Here is a 27,469-nt window from a genome sequence, read left to right on the forward strand (position 1 = left end):
CCTTGAAGAGGCTGTCACTTCTCCATAGAGTATTCCTGGCTTCCCTGTCAAACATTAGTTGACCATATATGCAGGGGTTTATTTCTGGGCTCTGGATTCTGTTCCATCTTTCTGTGTCTGTTTTTATGCTGATGTATTGAAACAGATCAACTGCAGACACTTTGTAATTCTCTCTGTGCTTCCTGTTGCCCCAGTGATAGTTCTTGGGGGATCAGGAAGGAAGCAGTCCTGCAATGGGTTATTTCATGTTCCTGGTCTCAGCCTCCCTGGCAACCTGTTTTAAATTTAGTCTGTTGTCATTAAGGAGATTGAGCTTGACTACTTACCCAGTTGGGTGAATGGCAGCCAGCCCATAGGGACTAAATACCTAGGGAGGGTAGACGGGCCAGGGTGGGGCAGCAGGGCTGGCCTGTGGCCGAAGGAGCCTGACTCAGGCCCACGGGGCGCAGCGGAATCTGAAGCTGGAGATGCTCGCCGGGTGTGGAGCTGGGCTGTGCCAGGCGGTGGTCACCTGTCCCCTGGAAATGCTCAAGATTCAGCTGCAGCGTGCTGGGCGCCTGGGTGAGGCCTCTCCCACCTTCGCGCAGGATTGATAAAGGGCTGTCCGAGCAGATTTCCCCACGTTCGCACTCATCCGCCAGACTGTGACAGTCAGCGCTCCAGGTCAGTAGAAGTCTTTATTTGTGGATTTCAACACCTCCAGCTGTAGGACAAACAGCAGGGATGAGACTCAGTTCAGGAGGGAGAGAGAATGTTTCCCTATTACCTCTGTCCTGCTGCCTTAACATTTAGGCCCGATCTCCTAACGATTTTAAGAAACGTCAGTGGCCTGCTCACGCACACTTCAGAGTTGCTCTGGAAGCTGGCCTTCCGTGGGAAGGCAGTGGAAGGGAGAAGAGGGCCATTCCTATTGTCTTTTCTCTGGAAACGAAGTTCGGCCCTTTCCTAACTCCGGGGCCTCTCACAGACACAGTGGTCAGGTATCAAAGCATCTATCAAGGACAGGGGTGTGCCCCATGAAAGGAGGCCAGTGGGGTGCACAGAGGGTGTCTCCCCAGGCCCAGCCCGCGTGCCACGGGACTGACACAGCACCTGTGAGGCCTTGGGTGTGCGTCTCCACCCCAGCCAGCTGCCCACACATGCTGAGCTGGAATTTAGCCAGATTTCCAGGCTGGATCAGACCAGCCTGAAGCAAACAGAACTGCAGAAAGAGTGAAGTGCAGACACTGGAAGCCCCTGCTGTGTTTTGATCTGTAAAGGGTAAGGTGGTCACGTTTTGTTTTTCAACCTGGACGAGAAGTCTTAGCACTCCTCCAACACTCAAAAAGAAGTAAAATTCAGGATATGGATGGATGGGTAAATTATGTACATCTAAGGCAGACAATGGGGAAAATAACGTTCACTGATGGACCACCTTCTTAAAGCTACTCGTTTGAGACCTGTGCCTAGATCTCTACCCTATGCAATATGGTAAAAGGGGCAGCAGGTACCTTCGTAGCATGCAGTGTTGCTCTGCTGGATACCAGTCAAAATTGAGGCAAGAAATAGCTTCCTTGTAGGGCTTAAAATCTAGCCCAAGTGTCTCAAACACTGAGAATTTAAAAAATTAATATTCACACAACTTCAGTGCATCGAATGCTGTGGTCATTAATGAGACTCACCCACATTCAAAACGCTTGCATCAATAACCAATTTTCAGGGGGAAAACTCGGTTCTGTTTATTAGATGCTTAACTCATCAGATCATGTACTCTGAATTACTCCACTAAAAAGGGCTGACGTGTGAAGAATCTAATTCCATAAAATGGGACATGTTCCCCTAGTCTTGGAATTGTAGAGAAAGGAGGCACCCCTTAAGTCTGAAGGGCTGGGGTGTCGTGGGAGGCCTGGAGCCCTGCCCGTCGGGTTAGCCTTTGGGGCTCCTCAACCCCCAGGAAACTGTGGAGCCAGGAGGGCCCTGGTCATAGCCCTGCTGTTCGGGGTCACCCAGTAGATGCTCTTCGGCGTCAACTTCTCAGCGTCGGCAAGCGCCTCAAGGGTTGTGAGTAGGCTTCGCGGCAGCCCTGGCCCTCCTCTTCCCTGTCCTCTACCTCATGGGCCCCTCCACCTCCCTTGGTGACCGAAGCCCTCACTGCTCTGGGGGTCCAGCCCGGGGACCCTCAGGAGCCCCGACCCCCTGAACAGACAGCACAGATGGGATCATCTCTGCATTTCACGTCTGTCTCACACGCAGCACCTTGAATCAGCTGGAGGCTTTAGTCTCGTTAACTCTGAGTTAAATAACTCAATTTGTCCCAGCACTGACACGGGGAATGGCAGGATTTTATTTTAGCTCAAGGGGACCACGACAGCCCTCTAAGGCGGCACCCGCCTGCCCATGTTCGGCCAGGAGGAGATGGGTGGCGCGGACAGTGCATCCTCCCAGCTCGTCCCCTCAGGACCGAGCTACACTTGTGACGACCTGTGTTACTCATGAGGGTGGAAAACAGACACTTTATCTTCAGGTCACGGTGGGTTTTCAGTCTTGATGCAATGAACACACAGCAGCTCCTCTCCCTCAAGACCGCAGTTTCTTCTTTGCTGATGCTGCCAAAGCTAATATAACTTCCCTTATTCCGGCTGCCAGGCCCTCCAGGGACAGGTGACCCTGAACACCTGTGTGCGGACAGTCTTAAGGGGCTGGGAGGGCACCTCTAGGTGAGGCTTTCTTTGGTAGAAAGGAGATGCGCCTGAGGGACACACAGAGGGTTCGTGGCTTCAACTGCTGATGGCTGTCAACCTGCAAATGCTCCAGGGGTTTGGAAAATGCTTCCTTTCCAGATCCCTCAGTGAGAACTTGACCCTCTCAAACCACAACCTGCAGCGAACGCCTTGTGTAATAAATCAGTGACATCCACGTACGTGTTATGTTTTAATAAATAAAGCATATTCACGGCTTAGATCTTAAATCACATTTACAGACATTTCTAGGCCCAAACAGGTAACAGTGAAGCTGCTGCTGCTGCTGGAAGAAATGAGCCCCACATGCACTTGAAGCCCAAAGAGCGGAGACCTGACCCCAGAGCCCACCACCCCGCCCCCCGAGGCTGGACCCCAGAAGAGCAGGAGGCCTGGGGACACTCATGCACCCACCACCTGACCCCTCGCCTCTGTGCTACAGAACAGCAGGAAGTTGTGTTGCTTTGAGACAAGCTAGAGGAAGGTTTCCTGATCGTACTAAGTGAGACTCTCGCCCGTCGGTCCCCACCAGCCGGGGTGTTAGCTACAGCAGGGCTTCCTTCCACCGACAGATGCAGGACAGGACAGGAGGACAGCAAAGAGGAAGCTACGCAGGCCGTCTTGTCTCTTCAGCTGTCAGAAACGTCCACGTCATGCAGTGGGCGGACGCCACCTCCCTCAGGCTTAGTCCAAAAACTTCCTGTTGGCATTTGCCCCAAACAAGGCTCCCCGCACTTCGGGCATCATCTGTGAAGAAAGAAGCTCCTGCGTGAGGCGGCGCCGTCCCCCGCGCCTCAGCCCCGCCCCGAAGTCACGAAGCCCAATACTTGGCCAAGCACCGCCAGAGTCCGACCAAGAGACTCAGCGATCACAAACGTGGGCTTAAGGCCACTGCTTAAGGGGAAAGAGAGCAAATGACGGGTGCCATGGCCGTCTAAGGCTTCCGTCCCACTCCGATATGGGGAGAAGAGGCGACGTTCTGGAGCACCTACACTCGTCCTTTCAACTGGTGCTGAGCGCGCGCCGGGTGGAAAGCTGACAGCGCAGGTGTGTGCTGAGGTGCGCCGCAGCAACTGGAGAAGCCCGAGGACTCAACCTTAGGACGCAGCCACCAGCAGCATGCGGCCAGTGCAACTGAGGCGGCGAACTGCGCAGCTTACCTAGCTTTAGTTAATTTAGCCACACCTGGCTGGTGGGTAGCATGGCTCTGAGGTTTAAGTTACCAGAAGACGGTCAAGGTCGGGGCAGCAGAGCGCACCCGTGGAGGAGGCCCCGCACTCGGGACAACTCAAGCTTCCTGGCTGGTTTCCTGGCGCCCTGTGGCAATTCCTTTAGAGCAGTCGCCTGACTTTCCATCATTCCTGCTGGGGGTTGGGGGTTCTGGGGCTTTGGGCCAGCATCTCCACATGCAGTAAAACAGATACATTAAAATCCCAGACACACAAAGCCCTCATTCTGGTCCCAAGGCCACCCCTCATGTAAACAATATCCTCTCAGCAAATGGCACTAAATGCCTGAATCCCCATTCCTTTTAAGAAAATGTCAAAAAATGGAGAAAGAATCACAAACTCCAAATAACGGCCAATTGACATGTTCTCCGCAGCACCTCCTCAAAGTAACGCAGGCCAACTGATGAGACGTGTCCCCACACTCACCTGCTGGGCTATGAGGTCCAGCCGGCTCTCAAGGGTATTGGAGACCTTGATTTTGCGATCCCCGCTGTAGATCTCAACCCCGCCAGCTCTACAAAGAACACCGGAAATAACCACTTTTACAGATTTGAGGGAAACAGACACATGTTGTACCATTACCTTCTTCCCTTGGAGAATAGCTGTCTTGGTGTGTGGATGGTCTCAACACTCTTAGGGGCAATAAACGTGCAATAAGTTTAAAATGAATTCAGAAGCTTCTGAAGATTTAGGGTAGAGGCTGATAATAACTGTCATTACCAAGTGACTATGTGCCCATCTGGTTTTACGTTATTCTAACCACCAGCCCTCCCCAACTGGACAAAAAGGGGGAAGACTGCGTCCCAGTTTGCAGATCAGTACACACAGTCCTCATCTGAATGCGTCTTCAAGGCCCAGCGCTGCGGGTGCCCTGGCGGGCCGCCCTCCTCGGCGCCTGCGTCTCAGATAAAAGGCTCTACCCCAGTACTCTGGCGTAACGCCGATAGGTCACATCCTACCACAAGGAGCCTCAGGGTGTGGAATTCTTTTGCTACATTGCAATTCTGTGTTTTACAAAATATTTCTTGAAATAAGCAGGCTCTGAGGCAAAGGATGGGGAAAATGGTGCAAATTTTCTCTAGAAAATGTCAATGGGCTGTGACGTGAGTAGTATGTTCTTACTCCATCCTCCTCCCCATTTCCTCTTTGTTTCTCTGAACAGGCCCTGTCCCCACGCGGGCAGTAGGGCAACGGGGGTGTCTGCTGTGTGCCAGGCGCTACTGAACACCAAGTCCAGGCCCTTCCGTGTCTCCTATTCCCCAGGGACCTGGAGTCTTGGTCTCCTCACCATTTATAAACCAGGAAACGGGCTTAAGAGGTGGATAAAAGGACCAATTTACTGAATAAAACTCCACTTTAAACCTGCACAGTCCTTCACCTGCAATTCTGAATCTCAAAGGCTTTGAAAACAGAACCATCTTATTCGAGTGGCTCCAGAGCCTGAACTGGCCTCCAGTCACCTGTCAGCAAACGGCTGGTGTCCCTGCATAACTACCCCTTGGGTGTGAGCGCTCCTGCTTCCATGCCGAGACATCCGTGTGTGTAATTCTGGGGGAGATGCTGTAACACGTAGGGTATGTACGGGATTGCTTCTCTAAGCACCCAAACTCAAAGTACCAGGCACAGTGGTCCTGACTGGAACTGCTGAGTCCTACATGGTCTCCACACGCTGAGTACCCGTCAGCAGAGTCGCTGTGGATCCTGAGCCCTGATGTCAGTGCTTCACAGACGTGACCCCACTTCAGCTTCCAAGAGCTCCGTGAGGCGGGTGCTGTTATCCCAGGTCAGAGATGAGGAAAACTAAGTAACTAGTCGAGCCCTACCTGGCCAACACCTGGAAGAGTGGAGCAGCAGACCGCGATCTGACAGTCATGCTGAATAATGCTTAAGCTCCCACAGGCCCTCAGCTTGAGAGCACCGTCACGCACCCCCTACCTCTGATCCTCACTTTATGAAACAAGACTGATACCTTTTACAGATGATGGGATTTGGGCTCGAGGTCCTGCAGCGAGCAACAGGCCAGTCAGGACTCAGAACTAGGTCTTGCGATTCTAAATTCACGTGTCCCAAGGCCTCCGCAATGCTGGCCCGTGGGGTGGACCGGCAGGCAGGCGCACGGGGAAAATGCCCTGGGCTCTCCCCGGCCAGGAGCTCCTACCGCCCCTCCCAACCACACTGAGTCTCCCCGCACTCGGCAGAAGCACCACGGGCGCTCGCGTTCCATACCAAGGGATCTGCCAGCCAGACATGGCTACTTCCTTGTCAGAGGGAGTGATCACCTTTCTCAGAACCTAGGACACACGTGGAACCAGCTTCAAGTTCTGGGTACAGAATCCGTGCTGCTTCTAGGCAAGCTGAGCCATAAGAAGCTGGTTAACAAGGGGGATACCGACAGGCGCCAACACGAGGCACGCGTGGGGTGGCCACACCGCCATCCTGCCCAAGGTGCCCAGAGGACACGCGCGAGGCCGGGCGGATGGCCGTTCGCGCAGCCAGAGCAGCTCAGGTGTTAAAAGCAGAAACGTTCCTTACATTTCCTCAGGCAGGTAGGCCTCCTGATCAATCTGGACATCAACGTCTCTTTTGGTGGCGATTTTGTACACGGGGATTGCTTTTTGCACCGCAGCCTGGAAAAACACAAGAAACAGAGGGGTTTTATCAGAAACTATGGAGCAGGTATCCATAAAACCAACAGTCTGTACAAACAGAGATATTCCTACTTATTTTTCAAGTAAAAGAACAGACGTGTTGCTGGTGGGAACATAAAACGGTACAGCCGCTGTGGCAGATGGTATTGTAGTCCCTCAAAAATTAAACACAGAATCACCACAGGATCCAGCAAGTCTACCTCTGGATATTTATCGAAGAGAAGTAAAAGCACAGACCCAACATATTTGTACACCCATGTTCACAGCAGCATTGCTCACAATACTCAAAAGGTAGAAACGACCCAGGGGTCTATTAACACATAAATGAATAAATAAAATGTGGTCTATGGATATAATTCAGCCTTAAAGAAAGAAATCCTGACACGCGCTACAACATGAATGAACCCTGAAGACATTACTGCCAAGTGAAATAAGCCCGTCACAAAAGCACAGATACTGTCTGAGCCCCAATGTATGTGTCAATCTGTTCAACTAGTAATCGTGTCAGAAAAAGACTAAAGTTCCTTCAAGAAAACGTTCTCTCGTGTCTCCTGGAGCCTACAGTGCTCTCCGAAGATGGGACTTTGCACGCCACGCTCAGTGCAGTGCAGCGTGAGAAACCCTCTTCCACCCGTCCTACACCTCCACTTCCCCCAGCTCACTGCTTTTTAAAACTGCGGTAAAACGCACATGAAATTTATCATCGTGATCAGTTTTAAGTGTACAGTTCTGTGGCTTTAAGTACGTTCATTGTTGTGCAACTGTCCCCACCATCCCTCTCCAGAACGTTCCACCTTCTCAAGCTGAAACTCTGTCCCCATTAAACACCATCTCCACCTGCCCCTCCCCCCGCCTCTGTCTCTTTTATTCAGACGGCATTGCCTATCCTCTGCTGCAATCCAGTAAGTACTGTTTTTATTGGATTTTCAGAAGATTATGGTATTACAAGGTCTCCAGAAAGGGAGGAGGGTACTAACTCAGATGGCAACTTGATTTGTTTAAGAAAATAAATAAGAGACTCAGGTACACTTAAGTTAGTATCTACAACATGTTAAGACTCTTCTAATGGCCATGGCTGAACTGTCATTTATTAGAGCATGCATTTCATCCCTAACATTTTGATCTTTAAAAAGAAAAAGGATTTCTTCAAGCTCTACCTTCACCAGAGGGAAATCCTGTTTCCTGCAACGAATGATCATTCGGGGCTCCAACAACTGGTAAAAACCCTATTAAAGCACAATCAGATACAATTAGTAAAAACTGCAAACTGTAAAATAAAACAACAGCAAATAAAATGTCTTCATAACTCTTTCATCTAGTTTGGGAAAGCAGTCCTCTTGTTTAAGTTCCCCCAAAGATGGCCTACATAGTATGAGAACATGGCAAGATCTTCATATCACAAACCAGATAAATATACCCAATGCTCTGGTGATGGGAACGAAATTCATACGGGAGTCTTACATCAACTAGGTTGAGGACAAATACTGTATTTAACAGCTGAACAGCAAACAATTAAAATTTATACAGCCTGTGGTCTGAACCTCTATCGAAAGCAAGCATTTTAGTGGTAAAATCAAATTAGGAAAGTTTACAGCTGGAGGTTACAAAGGACAAGACAACATCAGTGTCATCCACCAGCCAGACACCACCGTCCTCCCACACATCTCCCGACCGGACAGGGAAAAGAGCTAAAATGAGAACACAGGAGAAACAGCTGGCTTCTATCCCAACTTGTCGACTCTGCAGGGACGTGGCTCTCAGTGGTGCATCCGACCTACAAACTTACCTGGAGGACCAGTCCATCCAGCAGCACTTGGTACCTGGTTGTATCTTTTACCACTTTGCTGAGCCTCTGTTTGGCTTCATTTAGTAGGTCCTACAAAGAGTGGAAAAGGAAAAAGTTACCTACACAGCTGGGTAGTCAGCTCGGAACCCATGTGGGGCTGGCCCAGCTTGTGTCCAATCACTTCTCACTTCACGGCTGTGTGTTCACTCCACACGCGTTCCCTGAGGTGTACGATAAAGCAGATGCCACCCTAAGGACACTGATCCGAGCGAGCAAGAGCACTACCGCGGCCCCCAGGGGACTCGCACTCAAGCAGAAGAGCCCAGATTACCGATCATGACTGACCAGAACAGAAAAAGCCACATGACACAGCCATGGAAAGCAAGCTACTGAGGCAGCTGGGCAAGATGGTTCCATTTTTTATTAGAAAAAGCAGCCTCTGCACAGAGAACAAAGTGTCGTCAGTGTTTACCTGTGGGAGGCTCGACTATCGATGATTTCAATTTTCTTTATGTTAGTCTGTATTTTTAATGGTCTATAATAAACGCTGGCTTCTATAACTAAAACAGACACTGAAAGGGACTCCGGGGACAAATCTCACATGGTTGAGAAGAGCATGCTGGCAGCTACTCATTAAGTGGTACGCACGTAAAGGCTTACTGGTAAAAGAGGACCGAGGTCCTTTAAAAGTCAGAGAGAGCGCCTCTCGATCCCACTGCTGGCCACCCAACACCGCTGAGAACATTTCGTCCTAGTAAATCTTCCACATACATGTCTCCCTTACTGAATATGACCTCTGGAATGATTTGGGGGATTTAAAGAAGAGGGAGAACATACATGCTCACCCAGACAATAATCAGAATTTGAGGAGTGAGGGTGGAGAGAAGGAAGTGGCCCTGTATTTGGTTCTGAGAGTCACCCTTGGAGCCGCACCCAGCCCGGAACCACTCCCAAGCAGTTGAAGCCTTTAGAATCTAGGACGCTACGGCACAAAGATTTGAAGCATTTATGATATAACACATCTGGCTGAAAGAAACCGCAGCCCCTCCTCACTAAGAGACCCCTCAAGCACAGTTCTCTTTGTGCTGGAACTGACTGTCCACAGTGGTCAAGCCGGTGGGGGGGACAGGAAGAGTAGGGAGACAGGTCTACTCTAAAAGAATGAGCATCAAGTCAAGCTGTAAAGAGTGATGCCAGCCATTTGTAAAAATAACCCACGGAAAAATCTGGAAATGGACAAATGAGGAGTCTTAACACCACCCAGAACTCCAATCAAGGGAGTAGGAACTTGGAATAAACTGAACTCCAGCTAAGAAAGCTGAAACCTAATCGACATAAACTGTATTGTCCCTTGTCTAAATCATTCCTGTCCACTTAAAAGACACGCCCCACAGGTCAGGAAGGTAACTTAAGTAATACCCCAGTGACACTCTTTGATTCTAAACTCAACTTTCTGGCTGTGGTCTGACTCTCCATGGGGAGGGATGTAGGTCACTGCCGTTCACGTGTCAGCCTACAGATCAGTATTTTGAGAGTTTGGAAGGGCATTATCTGTCCACCTGAACCTAACTGCCTCTAGGATCCTGAAAATATTAGACTCTGCTCCTGGAAAGCAAGAAACTAAAACCCGATTATGACGACAACATCAAAACCACGTCTTCTTTGCTCATGCCCGGCATGAAGAGTCGGGGCCTCCCGCAGAGACATTTCTGTTTCGTCTCTTTAACGGCAGCACCAGAAATCTCTACTTCAGGACCAACAAATCAGAATTTCTAAAGGTCGGTCTGTTCTTTATCTCCCTTAAATGACAACAACACCACCTTACACAGTGTGAGGTTTAGGAAGTGACGGTAAAGAGCTGTTACCTACCCCAGGCCTGTCCTGTGTGAGGCACTGCACGGTCACTTTTCCTATGTGGACAAACTTAATTCTAAAGAAGCCTCACGTATATGTTTTCCCCATTTTACAAGAAAAGGAAGGTTCAAAACGGTTAAAAAATTTGCCCACTGGGACTTCCCTGGTGGTCCAGTGATAAAGAATCAGCCTTCCAATGAAGGGGACGCGGGTTCGAGCCCTGGTCCGGGAAGATCCTGCATGCCGTGGAGCAAAGAAGCCCATGCGCCACAACTACTGAGCCTGCACTCTAGAGCCACAACTACTGAGCCCGCATGCCACAACTACTGAAGCCCATGCACCTAGAGCCCGTGCTCCGCAACAAGAAAAGCCACCTCAATGAGAAGCCCACGCACCGCAACCAAGAGTAGCCCCCGCTCACCGCAACTAGAGAGAAAGCCCGCGCACAGCAACGAAGACCCAACACAGCCAAAAATAAATTAATTTTTTTTAAAAAAGAAGAGGAGGTGGAGGAGTCAATCAGTAGCCAATGTCTGGGGCTTCCTCCTGTAAAACGTGTCACCACTGACACCCAACTCAGTCCTTGCCGCCACCATGCCAGACTCGCCTAACAGGAACCGATATCTTACAATATTAGTTTGTTTCTCTAGTCATCTAAGAAGATGGTATATCTTCTGCTTAGTCAAGTATTATATTTTCAGTTTTATAGCTTTTCCATATAGTTCCTATTCTCCAACACTTACTCCTAATTGCTTACTGTTGGCATGTAGTAAAACTATCAATTTCTGTATATTCTCTTTGTAGCCAGTCACCTTTTTGAACTAATTACTAGTTCTTAGTTTTTCATATGTTGTATTTTTTTAAATATACACTCGTATCTTCAAAAAAATAACTGTTTCTTCCTTCCTGATATTTATATAACTTGTCTCTCCATTTTGTAAGAAATCTAAGGCCTCCACAATAACAACGAATAACAGTGGAAGCAGAGGCCTCCACTTGGTTTCTAAATTTTTTTTTTTTTTTGGCCGCACCACACAGCTTGCAGGATCTCAGTTCCCTGACCAGGGATCGAACCTGTGCCCCCTACAGTGGAAGAGCAGAGTCCTAACCACTGGACCGCCAGGGAATTCCCTTGTTTCTGAATTAATTCGAATTCCTTCAGGCTGTCTCACCTAAGTGGTACGTTTCTGCCCTTTCCTTTGGGTGACAATACCCCCCAAATGGTTTTCTGTCTAACCTCTTCTCTGTTAAATTTAGTCTATGTACTCATATCATGAACCCTATTTATGATATTCCTCATAAAATAAAATGAAACCTTCAACAGTTTTCTAGTGAAAGCAAGCAAAGCTCTTCACTTGCACTCATGGCCCCACAGTAACTCCATCCTATCTTTCTAGCCTTATTAGTTCCCATCGCCCTCAGATAATGTATGGTCCCCCCATCACGTGCTATATACCCAGAAGCTACATGCTCTGTTAGAGCAGCAGGTCCTTTAAGACTGGACACACATCTTATTCATTTCTGTATTTATTACAATACCTAGTGTAATGATTTGCTGACCAAATGTTTTCTCTCTAAAAATCATTCATCAGCTCCTTAATCTAACATTAACTAGTGAATTCTCTATAACAGACAAATGAATAAACATTTTATAATTTTATAACTAAAGGGGGCTAATTACTCACTGTGATAAGGTCATCTCTCGCTCTGAGGACTTTCAGCCTCGCTTGATTCATCAGATTAGACATCTGACTGCAAAAGGCACAGAAAAGTAGTATCATTACAGCATAAAAAACAACCAACGTAGAGAAAGGTACAACCTCCTACATATGTGCAAACACTTCTCTTTGTACAGATCCCAGAGAACTCCCTGAAATACATGTAGTGGTTTTTATCCACTTATTTTCAAAGATAAGGAAATATTTATTGAATGCTTATGAAGTGGTGAGACTTTCTTATCAGTTATTTCAACTATATCTTTCAATAATCCCGTGAGCCTTCCGTTTTCCCAAATGAGGAAAGAGAAGTTAAGTAACTTGACCAAGGTTAGTCAATCAGTGAGTGGTCCATTTAAGACCAGAACCCGTAACTGCCTGACTCCAAACCACCTGCTTTACCCTCTCGTCCCAGTGATTTTCAAAGCTCACATTTTCTTCTGCTGCTCAATCTGCTTTTCTTTCTTCTCGTAGTATTCCATAATCTTCAGTCTTTGGGTCTGCACAAGACGGCCTTTCTCAATGTTGAACTCTTCTTCTGCCTACCAAGGAATTCATTATTATTAATTCATTATACAGATTTTGACAGTTTTATTTTAAGCAGCTGATGACCAGGGTAGTTGCTTATATTCACCTTATTCTATATCTAGTATCCACCAACAAAGTTTCAATGAATAGAATCAGAAGATTCTGTGTATGAAAAAAATTATGTATTTTAAATTTGATCCATGTTAATAGAGGGCTAATGAAAAGGACACAGAATTTGGAGTCAGAAGATCTGAGTTACTGTCTAAAAAATTTGGTCAAGTAATCTCAGCCTAAGTGTCCTCCCTTATAAAATAAGAAAATAAAAATAGTATTCTTTCCTTTGTAGGTCAAATCTAACAGTCCTTTTAAAATGATAAACTTTCATATTCTAAAATAAATGCCAGCAGCTTATTTCTATACCTATCACACGAGATAAGACTACTTTAAATAGAAATGCATTTACCAACTGAAAGAGAAGTTCTGTATTTGTCCCAGAGAGAAATAAGGAAACTAGCCATATGAGAAACTGCAGTGCTCCTATGGCCATCAAAACAATATTAAACAAGCAACAAGGATATATTGTACAGCACAGAGAAATACAGCCATTATTTTGTAATAACTTTAAATGGAGTATAATCTATAAAAATATTGAATCACTATGCTGTACACCTGAAATTAATATAATATTGTTAACCAACTATACTTCAATAAAAATATATATATATTAAACAATACCCTCTCAACTGTTCTACTTCAGTGACAGGCAAAATAAGTCTTTTCTTCCTTAGATGATAAATTACTCAAATAGTTCAAAGGTTCAGTTTTGGCCCTAGGATACCAGGCACACACAATTTTAAGGCTTTACTGTTAAGTAACAAATGTAACCACTGTAGAATAAAGTAAAAGGACAATGAAAATAAAGTATTAGATGATATATTCTGACCTACTATGATTATACTTAGAGAAAAGAACAATTTTATATACTGTACAGAAACACTGTGCAACTCGAAATATCTGTAAAATTCCTAGATGCTGACTGCCGCCTTCGTGATGGACAGGGGCTTTCATTTTATGCCTTACATATGCCAAACTGTGTATTTACCTTTTTTGCAGGAAGCACAAATAAAAAAGCAACATAACAATGAAAAAATACTACATCCTCCCCTGACCAGCCTTCAATTAGCTGCAGTTGCTCAACGTCTGAGTTTGGATTCCATGAGAAAATTAATCCATCCCTTACTTTTCTACTCCCTACCATAAAATTTCAGGACACTTATTGACAATCAGAATTTTGGGACTTCACTGGCGGTCCAGTGGTTAGTATTCCATGCTTCCACTGCAGGGGGACAGGCTCGATCCCTGGCCGGGGAACTAAGATCCCACGTGCCACGTGGCACAGGCAAAAAAATTAAAGAATGTTTAGAAAGGAAAATTTATTTTTAACGTTAAAGAGATTCTTATTGGTCCTATGCAATGCTCTGTTAAACAATTTTACTAAGTACTAATTAGCAAAGCAAGACAGTACGAAACTTTGATAACTTCTTAAACCTAGGAAGTGGAATCTCACCTTTGCATCTATTTCTTCTGCTTTCTCATTGGCTTCTTGTTCAATAAAAGCCATCATGTGCTTAATCTATAAGGAGAAGGAAAAGGTTATTTTTGAATATGACAAGAAAAAATATCTATCTTTTCTGATTCTTCCAACAATCATTTATGGAATGCCTTTCTGTTCTCAGGTAACTTTCAATCTGGAATTTACTCCAGCAAATGGACCAGATGCAATATTCAACAACACAGGTAAATAGGCCATTATCCGACTCTCAAGGAACTCGGAGTCTATGGGGAGGAAGGACTGAATACACGTCCTCCTCTACTTCCGGCCTCCCTCAGCCAGACCGTCCTCTCCCTTCTCCATTCTAATGGCGTGTACCAGGGGGCCTCCTACTCTCGAGAGCTCCAACCCGACTCCCCTCCCCCCAGCCCAGTGAAATCACTCTCGTAAGAGGACAGCGATCTCCTCGCCCTTATCTTACTGCAGCTGCAGTGTCTCTTGGTGCGCTGACCACCACCCTTCTTGAGCACGTGCTTCCCTTTCCTCCCACCACTTCCTTGCTCTCCTCCTCAGCCTCCTCTGGGGCCATGCGCTTCTTCCTCCGCCTCCTAGACAGCTCCTTCAGGAGCTCCTACTCATAGCAACTGAAATTCCACACGCTCAGTAAGGAACACTGACCGCTCTCCTCCCACCTCCCACTTGACCTCTGCCTTGAGGACTAGCACCAACATCCAAGTCGCCTCCTCCCGTATCTCAGGCCCCACATCAATCACCACGTCCTAAGAGTTCTCTCTTCTGACACCTCTTTAGTTTGTCCATCTCTCTCCATCTTCACAGCCACAATCTCATCTTTGCTATCATCATCTCTTGGCGGAATTACTGCAACAGCTTCCATATTTTCTCCGGGCCCTCAGTCTTGTTCCCTTGCTAACCAACTCTACCTGGCAACCAGGAAGATCCTTTACAAATGTCCCTCTCATCTCGTACCACACCCCCCCCTTAGGATAAAGTGCAGATTTTGAAGGTCTGTGATGTGGTCACTGCTCACCTCTCCAGCATCACATGAAATGTAACCTCCACCACTGGCCACTCCTCAGACTCCTAGTTCCTGTCATCCTACATTTTAAAAAATTAATTAATTAATTTTATTTTTGGCTGTGTTGGGTCTTCGTTGCTGCGCATGGGCTTTTCTCTATCTAGTTGCAGCGAGTGGGGGCTACTCTTCGTCGCAGTGCGCAGGCTTCTCATTGCGGTGGCTCCTCTTGCTGCGGAGCACGGGCTGTAGGTGCGCGGGCTTCAGTAGTTGTGGCACGCGGGCTCAGTAGTTGTGGTGCACGGGCTTAATTGCTCCGCGGCATGTGGGATCTTCCCGGACCAGGGCTCGAACCCGTGTCTCCTGCGCTGGCAGGCGGATTCTTAACCACTGCGCCACCAGGGAAGTCCCCATGCTACTCTCATTTCAGGTTTTCAGTTCCTTGAGCTCGCCGTTCTTTCCACTTTCGAGATTTCAAACATGCTGTTCCTTCCACTTGGAACACTCCCCCACCCCCAGCCCAGCTATCTCCTCGAGCCTCAGCTCGCTTAACTGTCACCTCCTTTGGAAAACCTCCTGAACCTCTCACTTCTCTGCACCCAGGACACTCTGCACTTCTCCGCCTAAACACACAGTCCTAATTGCCTGCTTGCCTGTGCCTCTCCTCAACTAAACTATAAGGCTAGGAACTTGCTAAAGGGTTTTAGATCTCTGGCTACAGTTGGAGAATGAAGTCCCCAAAGTCTTCTGAATGGGGCTTGGGGTGAGTGATCTAATTTATACTCATAAACAGAGTACTGTCTCTAGTGGCAGATGTAAAATATACCCAAATGAATATACAAGCAACACAGCTAATCAAACTCACTGGTACTTTCATTTCATAGGAGCTCTACCTGAAAGGAATAGTGAATTAAAAAGAAAAAAAGCAGCTTAAAAAAATTTAATGTAGAGCCTCTAGGTTATTAACTCATTTCATGTATTAATTGCCCCGCATAAAGGTAAACACCACCGTAAACCCAGGTCACGGGGTTAAGGGTTTACTTTCCCCACAGTAGGTGCTCAATAAACATTTGTGAATGAGTGAGAATCTGTTGGGAGTTAAAAGCCTTCTGAGGTACCCCAACTACTTTTAGAGTCTGTACAAAAGTGAGTTAAGATTTGTTTCACAAGAATGTGAATATACTTAACACTACTGAATCATTCACTTAAAAATGGTTAAAAAGGCCCTGAGAAAACCATAATTCAAAAAGACACATGTACCCCAATGTTCATTGCAGCACTGTTTACAATAGCCAGGATGTGGAAACAACCTAAATATCCATCGACCCATGAATGGATAAAGAAGATGTGGTGCATATGTACAATGGAATAAAAAGGAACAAGATTGGGTCATCTGTAGAGACATGGATGGACCTAGAGTTTGTCATACAGAGTGAAGTTAAGTCAGAAAAAGAAAAATATCGCGTATTAACGCGTATGTGTGGAGTCTAGAAAAACGGTACAGATGAACCCATTTGCATGGCAGGAACAGAAACGGAGACGTAGAGAATGGACATATGAACACAGCAGGGGAAGGGGGGGTGGGATGAACTGGGAGATCAGGTTTGACATACATACACCACCACGTGTAAAAGAGATAGCTAGTGGGAACCTGCTGTAGAGCACGGGGAGCTCAGCTTGGTGCTCTGTGGTGACCTAGATGGGTGGGATGGGGGGCGTGGGAGGGAGGTGCAAGGGGGAGGGGATATATGTATACCTATAGCTGATTCACTTCGTTGTGCAGCAGAAACTAACACAACGTTGTAAGGCAACTATACTCCAAAAAATGGTTAAAAAGGTAAACTTCACGTAATGTGTTTTACACAATTTAAAAAAGTTAAGAATACAACCTAGGGACTTCCCTGGTGGCGCAGTGGTTAAGAATCTGCCTGCCAATGCAGGGGACACGGCTTCGAGCCCAGGATCCCACGTGCCGCGGAGCAACTAAGCCCGTGCACCACGACTACTGAGCCTGCGCTCTAGAGCCCGCGAGCCACAACTACTGAAGCCTGTGTGCCTAGAGCCTGTGCTCCACAAGAGAGGCCACCGCAATGAGAAGCCCACGCACTGCAACGAAGAGTAGCCTCCGCTCGCCGCAACTAGAGAAAAGCCTGCGTGCAGCAATGAAGACCCAAGGCAGCCAAAAAATAATTAAAAAAAAAAAAAAAAAAAGAAAAGGGAAAATAAAGAGCAGGTGCTTTAAAAAAAAAAAAAAAGAATACAACCTCATGGCATCAAAGTCTTGAGGAAAACACAGAGCACGGGTTTAGAAGGGAAGACTTATTTTTTGTCAAAATTCTTAGGAGCTCCTTACCAGTGAGGAGCCAAAATAATGATGACAATCAGAGCCCGTTTTATAGGTAATACAATACTTATAAAATCTCAAGCCTTGAAAAATTGGGGTGCCTAACCCAAATCTACACTGTTCAGAAAAACCACGGTGAACTTGCTAAATGGATCAAACTCCACACATCTGTGCCTGTGTGTTTCTGTTTGTGGTGAGGAATGGAATCATCACAAGTTCAGATCAAACTCACACTGCACTGTCTGGAACTTTAAAAGTAGTTTAAAGACAGTAACCAACTGGGGTGCTTATAAATGCTACAAGACACTGGCCTCTAAGAGGTGAACCCTGATTCAAACCTGCATTATCTGCCTCTATCTCTCGTGCTGGACCCTCTGCTACCAGCTCTGACAAGACCAGCACAGCCTAGAGCAAAACACACTCATTTTAACCCTCTATCTCTCGTGCTGGACCCTCTGCTACCAGATCTGACAAGATCAGCACAGCCTACAGCACAACACACTCATTTCAACCCAGGTCCAAGAAGCCCGTTTACAGTCAACAAGAACACATTCTGCCTTCAGGAGTTCCAACAAGAGAACGTCAACCCCTTCAGGACATTTAACTCCACCCTCAAGGCAGAAAAACCTGCCCGTAAAATATACTTTTCTTCTTCCTGCTAAACTACTGGGTTCTACACCTCTGGAGTCAAGATTCTTTTGAAAATTTGATGAAATAAATGACCATACTCCTCAGACAAAAAAAAAAAAGCAACATACACAAATACTTTAATACAGTGGGGAAGGAATCAGGAAACCCAGGATTTCTTTTCTTTTTACATTTAAGTATTAGTATTTTATTTCCAGCACTCAAGTTCATCCTTGAGTTAAGAAGATTTAGTAGATTCTAGGGGGCTCTTTTTAAATACATTTACCTACTTGTGATGGAAAAACCAACAGGAACGAGCACTCCATTTTTGATGTATGTACACAATATATCTCCTACAGGAGACTGTTTGGCTTAGCACTCTTGGCAGCTCCAGTGCAATCTCACAGAGCATCCTAGGGTTTCACTGACCCACACCTAATGGTGCCTGAAAAACAACTATGCGTCCCCCTTGTCCCAGAATCCATGAAAGTCTGCAGATTTTCCCAGCTGTAAAAGCAGTGATGTTTACAGAAATCAGCACTTCGCTTTACTGAAGCAGACATCTGACAGCAAAAAGAGTAACAAGATTTGAGTTAACCCAAAGTGTATGAGGACTAAACACAGTTTCACCATTCGGCTTTGCAATGTAGTTTCCAGAAATCAACTGTGATGAAAAGCAGGAAATAACGATATTAAGATTTTACTAACTCCTAAAGAGCAGGAAGTTGAAGGAAACCCAGATTTCTAGGCGTCTACTCGGTGCTCAGGCCTGGTCACTGCCGGGAATACGGGGAACACAGGCACCGCCCTGATGGGGACCGCGCGTAGTGTGGAGGAGTACATACGATACATTTCCTCGTTCTTACTATTTTACAGAAAGAAAACGTGGTTCTGGCCTAGTTTCACTGCTTTACCTTTGCCATGTATTCTTCCTGGGGAAGCCCTAGTTTTCAATACATCACAACAAGGCGGAAAAAGAAGAGAGCTGGTACTAGGGGTGGGACCGCTGGACCGCTGGAGGGCACTGCGTCCTTTTTCCTACAGTAAAACTCAGACGCAGCGCTGATTAATGTTCAAAACCAGCGCTGTTCTGTAAGCATGCGGTAAGATTTCCTACAGTGCCGCACAGACGCTATTTTTGTTGCCCTCCGTGATCAGCCTAAGATCCCCTAAAAGGAAGAACCACCACGCTTCTGAGAGCATATCACCTAACGAATAAAGTGCAGAAGCGTTTTAAAGGAACTGGAAACATCCAAAGAAAAAACACCGTACTGCTCATCTAAGGCTCACAAGACAGTGAGTGAGGGTTAGTCAGGGTTTTCCGAGAACTTCAGCCAGAAAGAGACAAGTTCTCTAAACTGCGGCCTGAGTGCCCTTCCCCGAAGTCCGGGCCTGGGCGGTCAACGCCCGCCGCCCGCGAACTCCAAAGTGCCGAGCAACGCCGCGACCCCGGGCCGGCCGCTCGCCCGCAAGCCCGACGCGGCCCCGACCCGCACAGCTCCGAGGCGGGGTCCCGGGGACGGGGAGATCTGGCCAACGAGGCCGCCGCGGAGCTCCCCCAGGCCCGGGGCGGTACCCGCCCGCCTCTCGGGACTCAGCCCGGCGCTCACCTGTTTCTGCACGTCGGCATCGCTGAGGGCCATGGTGCAAGCAACGGGAGGCAGTGGGTGACCGGCCGGAGCTCAGAACCGACGCCGGTGACGGGCGAACGGGAGACGAAAGCCAGACGCGCTTCCGGCCTCTTCTGTTTTGTGAGCGCGGCTTCCGGTTCCTGCGCAGGTCGCCGTGCAGCCCAGCCAGTGGGGAGAGAGCGGCCCGGAAGTCCCGCCACGCAACGCCCCGCCACGCTTCGCCTCCTGTCGCTCACTCGTGACTTCTCGTGACTTCTTGTGACCTCTCCCGGTCTTTTCCCCAGCAGCCCGCTCCGAGGTTGTAGGGAGGGTCTGCTGTCCTGCCCCTGACGTTGACTGAGCCTTGTAGCCCTTGCGTTTTTTAAAAAAGTTTAGTTCTGCCAACCAGAATTTGTTTTACTTTCCTGGCCCTAATGGAAGCAAATGCGTCAATATTTTACTTATTAACAGGTTTTATTTTATTTTTTTTTGCGGTACGCGGGCCTCTCACTGTTGTGGCCTTTTCCGTTACGGAGCATAGGCTCTGGACGCGCAGGCTCAGCCCATGGCTCATGGGCCTAGCTGCTCCGTGGCCTGTGGGATCTTCCCGGCCCGGGGCACGAACCCGCATCCCCTAGTATCGGCAGATGGACTCTCAACCACTGCGCCACCAGGGAAGCCCTAACAGGTTTTATTTTTAGAGCAGCTTTACATTTACGGAGAATTGAGCTCAGGTTCCCATATTGTTAGCCTCCTCCCTTTCTGGGGTACATTTGTTATATTTCATTAACTGAGGCTAATGTGTTGACAAAAGCCCACAGTTTAACCAATTTCCTTTGTTTCCCTCTGTTGTGGAAATTCGGCCTCTGTACACCAGCGCCGGATTATATCTTGGAGACAGAGTTTTGGGTGAAGTAGAAAACAATAGTTTTATTGCTTTGCCAGGCACAGGGGGCCACGGCAGGCTAATGCCCTCAAAACTGTGTGTCCCACCTGGAGGGGGTGGTGAGGAGTCTTACAGTGTTCCAGGAACAGGGCATGATTAGCTCCTGGAGCTTCTTCTGATTGGTTGGTGGTGAGGTAATCGGGAATCAGCCTCATCAACCTTCTAGTTCCAACCGGTCTGAGGCCTGTGTGCTGTGGGCAGCGAGCAGCTAACCTCTCCCACCTGGTGGGGGGCTTCAGTGTCTGCAGAACAACTGGAAGGAGCCGGCTCAGAACATTAACTGTATAGCCCTTGAGGGAGAGCTAAAGGTCCTTGACTGTGTAATAGCTAACGTATTATTATTTTGGCTTGCTTGACTGTTCGCCTTTCTGCATTTTCCCACTTGTCTGATTAAATGTATTCCTTGACTGAAGTTTTTCTGCAGACAAAGGGCAGACGGAAGACATGGGTGAGGGTCTATTCTGGGAAGGCCTCACAGGGTCCTGCTCGGTTACACCCCTGATGCCCTTTTCCTGTTACAGGACCCCATCCCGGATACCACCTTTCATTTAGTTGACCTGTCTCGTAAGTTCTTATTGGTGACAGTTGCCCAAGCTTCCCTCTTCGTTGACCTTGACAGTTTGAGGGATACTGTTAGGTATATTATAGATGCACCTCTGGGGATCTTCACATAATTGGTCAGGGGTTGTGGGTTTTGGGGAGGAAGGGCACAGAGGGAAAGTGCCATTTTCATCACATCAGGGGTTCATGCTGTCAGCCTGATTTTTGTTGGTGTTGACCTTGATCACTTGGCTGAAGCAGTGCTTGTCAGGTTTCTCCACTGTAAAGTTACTCTTTTTTTCCCCTTTCCATACTTTACTCTGGAAAGATGTACTATGTGCAGCCCACACTTAAGGAGTGAGGAGTTATGCTCCACGTTCTTTAGGGTGGACTACCTACATAATTTATTTGTAATTCTGAATGAGCATGTGCATTTTTCAACATCATTACCAGGATCCATTTACAGAAAATTATTCAGAGAATTAAGGGAGAAATTCGAGCCCACATTTTATAAAGGCAAAATACTTTGAAAACTTATTTTTAGGATAGATTCCTAATAATAGAATTATGGGCCAAAGGGTACACACATTTTTATTACTAGCTTTTTATTTTGAAGAAATTTCAAATATAAGTTGTAAGAATAGTGCGATAAACTCCCATCACCTAGATTCACCAACTGTTAATATTTTGCTATATTTGCTTTATCACTTTTCATATGTATATATGTATATATATATATAATTTCATGAGTCAATAAATAGTTCAGTGTGTGTTTCATAAGACTAAGGGTGTACGTCAAATTCAGAAAATTTGATAAGTCCATATTCAAATTTTGCCATATGTTCCATTAGTATTCCTTGTAGCAATATTTTTTTTTTCTGATCCAGGATCCAATGCAACATCACCTATTGTATTAATTACCTTGTCTTTTTAGTCTCCTTTAATACAGAATAGTTCCTCAGACTTTGTCTTTCCTGATACTGACGTTTCTGAAGAGTACTAGTCATTTGAATTGGCCAGTTGTAAAAAGTCCCTCAATTGGCTTTCGTCTGATAGTTTCCTCATAATTACATTCAGGTGCTGCACCACAGGAGAAGTACATGTGTGATATCCTCAGTGCATTGCATGTCCTCTTAATGGGAATGGCACACCCATTTTTAAGGCTCTTAATACAAATGCCAAATTATTGTCCAGCTGTGCTAGTGGACACTGTTCTCTGTAGTGTATGACAAGTTGGTACATGTATTTGAGAAAAGTGGTGGTGTTGGATAAGGGAAGGGTTCAGCCACAGAACAGTAAAACTAACAGGGTGACGGAAATCCATGCATTTGATATCAATTTGATCGGTAGTCTAATCAACTGAACCAGATGGTAGGCTTGTTTCTCTCATCTAACTAGTTTTTGCACTAATAATTTCATTCTTCATCATCCCAGAAGACAGGCATATGCACGCCTCTAGCAAGCTAGGTCAGGATGAGGTGGCATTCACTCGTTTGGATTACAATCCTTCCTCCCGTTTATTTATTTATTTATTTTTGGCTGCACTGTACAGCATGCAGAACTTCCCCGACCAGGGATCAAACCCATGCCCCCTGCAGTGGAAGCGTGGACTCTTAACCACTGGATCACCAGGGAAGTCCTCCTCCTGTTTATTTTTACAATGTTCTGCAAATATCTGGGGCTGAAGACTGGGAGCCTCAACCTAATACATGTCTAATCACTTATGAAAACAATGTCTGGAAGAGATGTGATACTATCCAGATCAATGTGCTTTTGTTTTTTGGAAAACAGTGTGCTGATTTTTATGATTTATCATTATTTTCAGACATTAAAAAATACAGAAAAGTACAAAGAATTCAAATGTCTATGTACCATGTACCATCACCCAGAGTTGACAATTAACATTTGTCCCATTTGCCTTAGGGCTTCATTTTTTAAATAAAATAGTGTTACAGGTATACTTAGCATCGCCTTTTGTGCTGCTTTCCTCTCCCCCATGTCAGTGCTCTTACAACTACTTTCTGCAGTATTTTGCTGATTCACCGAGGAACAGGCCAGGTGCTATCTGGTAAGAACTTGGTAAGCTTCAGAGAGTGAAGCACAATTGAAAAAATTATTATGAGTACATGCAAAGATTAACTAGTTGGTAGTTTTCCAAATCCAATTTCCTCCTATACTAGCTTAGGTCTTGTGAAGAAGTTTTACTAAAACAGCTTTTCAGACAAATTCCAAAAATCCCACTCCCAGATAAGCCTAATGACTATGGCTTCACCAAAACTGCCGACCTAAATTCCTTTCAGGTTAGTCACTTAAGAGGTCCGCATGCTCCTTGATTTACCTGCTCCCAAGCTAAGGCCTCAGTCTGTGGTTTATCTGGAAACTGAGTCACTAGAATAGATAAGGTAAGGCTTCAGTTTGTCTGCTGGGGAGTGCACACACACACACACACAAACACACAGAAACTGGAGGTAGATGAAAATCATGTCTTTGAATGTTGAGGAATTTTTAAAAGACAAATGGTGGCAGAAAGCAGTGAAAGTCTAACTTACGTGCTTGCACTTTTTAGCCTTTTCCAACCAATTTTCCGCACAGCAGAAAGTAATTTAAAACCTAGCTGGTCTCTAATCACTCCCTAATTTGTAACCTCTGGTGGCTCCTGTGTGCTCTGGAGAAGCTGGCCCTGCCCATTGACCTCATCACTCCTCCTCCCTTTCTCACCAGCTCCAAGCTTTACTGGTTTGTTCTCAAGCTTTTTGCCTGAGATCTTTTCCTATACTTGCCCCTTGGGTTGTTCTTCAGTCTTTAGGTCTCAACTTAAAATATCCCCTCCTTGGAGAGAGGTTTCCATCAACACCCTGTCACCTTAATTTTCTACTCTTGTCCCTTGTTTACTTCAGGACATGCCACAATTTTAAACTACTTTGTTTTTTTCCCTTTCATTTCTATGTTCTTATCAGGTTTTCCAACGAAAATGTCAGTTTCACAACAGGGACGTCACGGTTTTTGCCGGCATCCAGCATACTGCCTGGTACATACATAGTAGGCATTCAATAAATGACTGATGAATGAGAATGAATGAGTGGAATCTAGAGTTTAGATTTTATTATCACATTAGGCTGCAGTCTAGGTCTCTGTGTCACTCATAAGATCCGTCAGAAAAAAAACAACCCAAAAACCCATGAACTGCTTGTGATTAATTTTTGTAAAAGCATTATATATTTTACACCATTTGCTGAAGAGACTTTTTCCTCATTGAATTGTCTCTGTTGAAAATCAGTGGACCATTCTGAACTTTCTATTCTGTTCCATTGGCCCATATGCTATCCTTGTGTTATATATTTAAAAAATTAAAAAAAGGGGAAAAAGCAAACCCTAAAACAAAGCAATCTGAAAGAAATTTACCTAACCGTATATCAAATTGGCAACCTAACTACACAGAATTATTCCATGTGACTTTTTTGAAATTTACATACAATAAACTGCATAGACCTACAAAGTACAATTAGATGAGTTCCGACACCTGTGTGATCACCACAATATAGAGACTAATTCCATCACCCTAGAGAGAAAGCTCTTTTCTAGTCAATCCCACACTCCCAGTCAACAGTGCTGATTTCTATAACCATTGATTAATTTTGCCTGTTCCTGAAATTCATATAAATGGAGCCACACAGTAGGTACATTTTTATGTCTGGCTTCTTTGACTCAACGCTTTTGAGATTAATCCATATGGTCACATGTAACAACGGTCAGCTTCTCTTTTATTGCTGACTAATTTCCGTTGTATAATTCAAAAAGTCAACTTTTTAAAAATTAAGACTAGAAGACTGTTAAAAGATTTAACAACCAAATGCAATGCATGATCCTGGTTTAAATCAAAAACTATATGGAGGGCTTCCCTGGTGGCGCAGTGGTTGAGAGTCCGCCTGCCGATGCAGGGGACACGGGCCCGTGAGCCATGGCCGCTGAGCCTGTGCATCCGGAGCCTGTGCTCCGCAACGGGAGAGGCCACAACCGTGAGCCCCGCGTACCGCAAAAACAAAACAAAACAAAACTATATGGAATCTAAAAAAAAAAAAAAAAAGGTTCTGATGAACCCAGGGGCAGGAACGGGAACAAAGACGCAGACGTAGAGAATGGACTTGAGGACACGGGGAGGGGGAAGGGTAAGCTGGGACGATGTGAGAGTAACATTGACATATATACACTACCAAATGTAAAACAGATAGCTAGTGGGAAGCAGCTGCACAGCACAGGGAGATCAGCTCGGTGCTCTGTGACCACCTAGAAGGGTGGGATAGGGAGGGTGGGAGGGAGACGCAAGAGGGAGGGGATATGGGGATATATGTATACGTCTAGCTGATTCAGTTTGTTATACAGCAGAAACTAACACACCATTGTGAAGCAATTATACTCCAATAAAGATGTTAAAAAAAAACCTATAAAGCCATTACTTGGCGAATCGGGGGAATTTAATATGGCCTGGTTAATGGGTACTATTAGGGAATTATTGTTTTCTTAGCTCACTAAGTCTCTTCTTGGCAAATCTGTCCGATTTCACTATGAACAGCACCACCCGAGTTCTCAGTCACTTGGGCCCAAAGCCTCGGAGCTCCAACCTTCTTTCGGATTCCACCACCCACCCTCATTATCAATTCAGGTTTTTATCACTTCTTTTTTCACGGCTGTATTGAGATAATCACCTTTTTGAAGTGTACAACGGAGTATAATTAAATGGCTTCAAGTGAGTGTATTTACAAAGCTGCGCAATCACCAGCACAATCACCCGGAGAACATCTTCGTCACCCCAGAAAGAACCCTTGACCCCACTAGCCGGCACTGTCCATCGGCCTTTTGTCCTCATGCAGGCTTCGGCTCCTCCGCCCGGCCATGTCAGGCGCCCGGACACACTGCTCCCCCAGGGCGCGGTGGAGACGCCGCACCGCCTCCCAGTGGCAGCTGCAGATGCGTTCCTTCCTCGCTGCGCTACGACGCCCCCGCCCCCCAGCCCGCTCCGTACCCTCAAGGCCCAGCCCCCCACCCAGCGCTGCGGCGCCGCAGCTCCCAGGACTCCACGCTCGGTCAGCCGGCTCGCCTGCAGCTCCTCCGGCGGGCGGTGGGCACGTCCGAGTCCGCCCCCTTCCCAGCGGTCCACGGCCACCGCCGCCCGGAACCATAGAGCTGCTCCCCAACAGGAGAGCAGGCCAGGAGAGAGCGGCTCTTCCGGCTCACACCTGCGCAAAGAGGCCTCCGGGACTCCGTGGTCCGGGCTTCCTCTTGGGAAAGCGGATCCACCCCTGGCGGCGCGCCCGGCGCCCCGCCCCGACGCCGGCGCTCCGCCCCGACGCCGGCGCTGACGGAAGCACGCCGGGTGACCTCACCCGCCAACATGGCGGCGGCGGTAGATTAGGACCGCGGGTCGGAGCCGCCGCCGCCACCGCCACCGCCACCGTGGGATCCTGTGCGGAGCAGCCGCCGCCGCCGCCGCGTTTTCACCTCTTCGGGGGCACGGGCCTGGACCAGGTGAGGGGAGCGGGGTCGCGGGCAGGCCGCGCCGGGCCCTCTCCCCGCTTCGCCTGAGGCGTCCCGAGGCCGACGCGGGAGCGGGTGGGGAGTGAGAGGCTGAGGGCGCGAGGCCGTTCCGCTGCCCCTCAGACGTGTCCGGGCGCGGGTCGGCGGGCGTGGGCCTCGGGCGAGGGGTGCGTGCGCGGGGCTCGCGGCCTGGGTCCCCGCCAGCCGGTCGGGCCGCGGCTTCTCCCCAGGGTTCCCGGTGCCCCTCCCGGCAGCTCGGACGCCGCTGTCATTGCTGTTGCTATTATTTCACGTGTTCGTTTTTGCCACCCTTAGAGGCGGCACGGTTCGCGCTAGGTCGTTTCTTCCTTTGGTCTTTCTCCCAGCATCCCAGGCAGACCCCGAGTGTCTCGCCTTCGTGCCGGGACTTTCCGAGCTGGGGCTTCCCCACTGGGAGCCGGGGCCTCGGGCCCGCGGTCTTGGGCCCTGGCCGCCGCCCTGCGGAGTCGGCCCGATCCCCGCACGAGCGCGCGGTTACCCGCGCAGCCAGCGCCCCGTTTCTGTACAAGTTCTTAACGAAACTGACGGTCTCCCCCCTCCCCTGTTTCTTTGCGACGTGGAGCAAAACAAGCAAGTCCTCCAGCGAAACTGTCAGTGCGATTTCCCCGGGAGGTTTGGTCTAAACCAGAATGCTGGTCTCTGCCCTGACTTGTGTGACCTTGGATGAGTTGCCACACCCTTCTAGTACCTTCTTTTCTTCAGTCTCCCAGAAAATTAAGCAAGTGTTCGTGTAGGTGGTGAACTGCTTATACCTCACGTACACCGCGGG

At 47.3% G+C, this 27,469-nt stretch overlaps 2 protein-coding genes across 4 annotated transcripts in view; one reads left to right on the top strand and one right to left on the bottom strand.

The window, feature by feature from the left end:
• Positions 1–2,897: 2,897 nt before the first annotated feature.
• On the bottom strand, positions 2,898–19,700 carry ATP6V1E1 (ATPase H+ transporting V1 subunit E1). Its single transcript, XM_079715952.1, has 9 exons — positions 19,644–19,700; positions 14,045–14,110; positions 12,382–12,491; positions 11,920–11,986; positions 8,381–8,470; positions 7,752–7,820; positions 6,479–6,573; positions 4,373–4,460; positions 2,898–3,464 (listed from the first exon to the last, which is right to left on the bottom strand). Exons 1-9 carry the CDS (start codon positions 19,674–19,676, stop codon positions 3,402–3,404), a joined length of 681 nt encoding a protein of 226 aa, XP_079572078.1. The 5' UTR covers positions 19,677–19,700; the 3' UTR covers positions 2,898–3,401.
• Positions 19,701–26,205: 6,505 nt separating this feature from the next.
• The window catches only part of BCL2L13 (BCL2 like 13), a 66,207-nt gene continuing 64,943 nt past the window's right edge, over positions 26,206–27,469 (top strand). For all 3 annotated transcript variants that reach the window (XM_079716066.1, XM_079716065.1, XM_079716067.1), the window contains exon 1: positions 26,206–26,652. The gene's annotated coding sequence lies outside the window, so the exon portion shown is untranslated. The remainder of the gene's footprint in view (positions 26,653–27,469) is intronic.

This window comes from Hyperoodon ampullatus (assembly GCF_949752795.1).
Source record: "Hyperoodon ampullatus genome assembly, chromosome: 11".
Lineage (NCBI taxonomy): Eukaryota > Metazoa > Chordata > Mammalia > Artiodactyla > Ziphiidae > Hyperoodon > Hyperoodon ampullatus.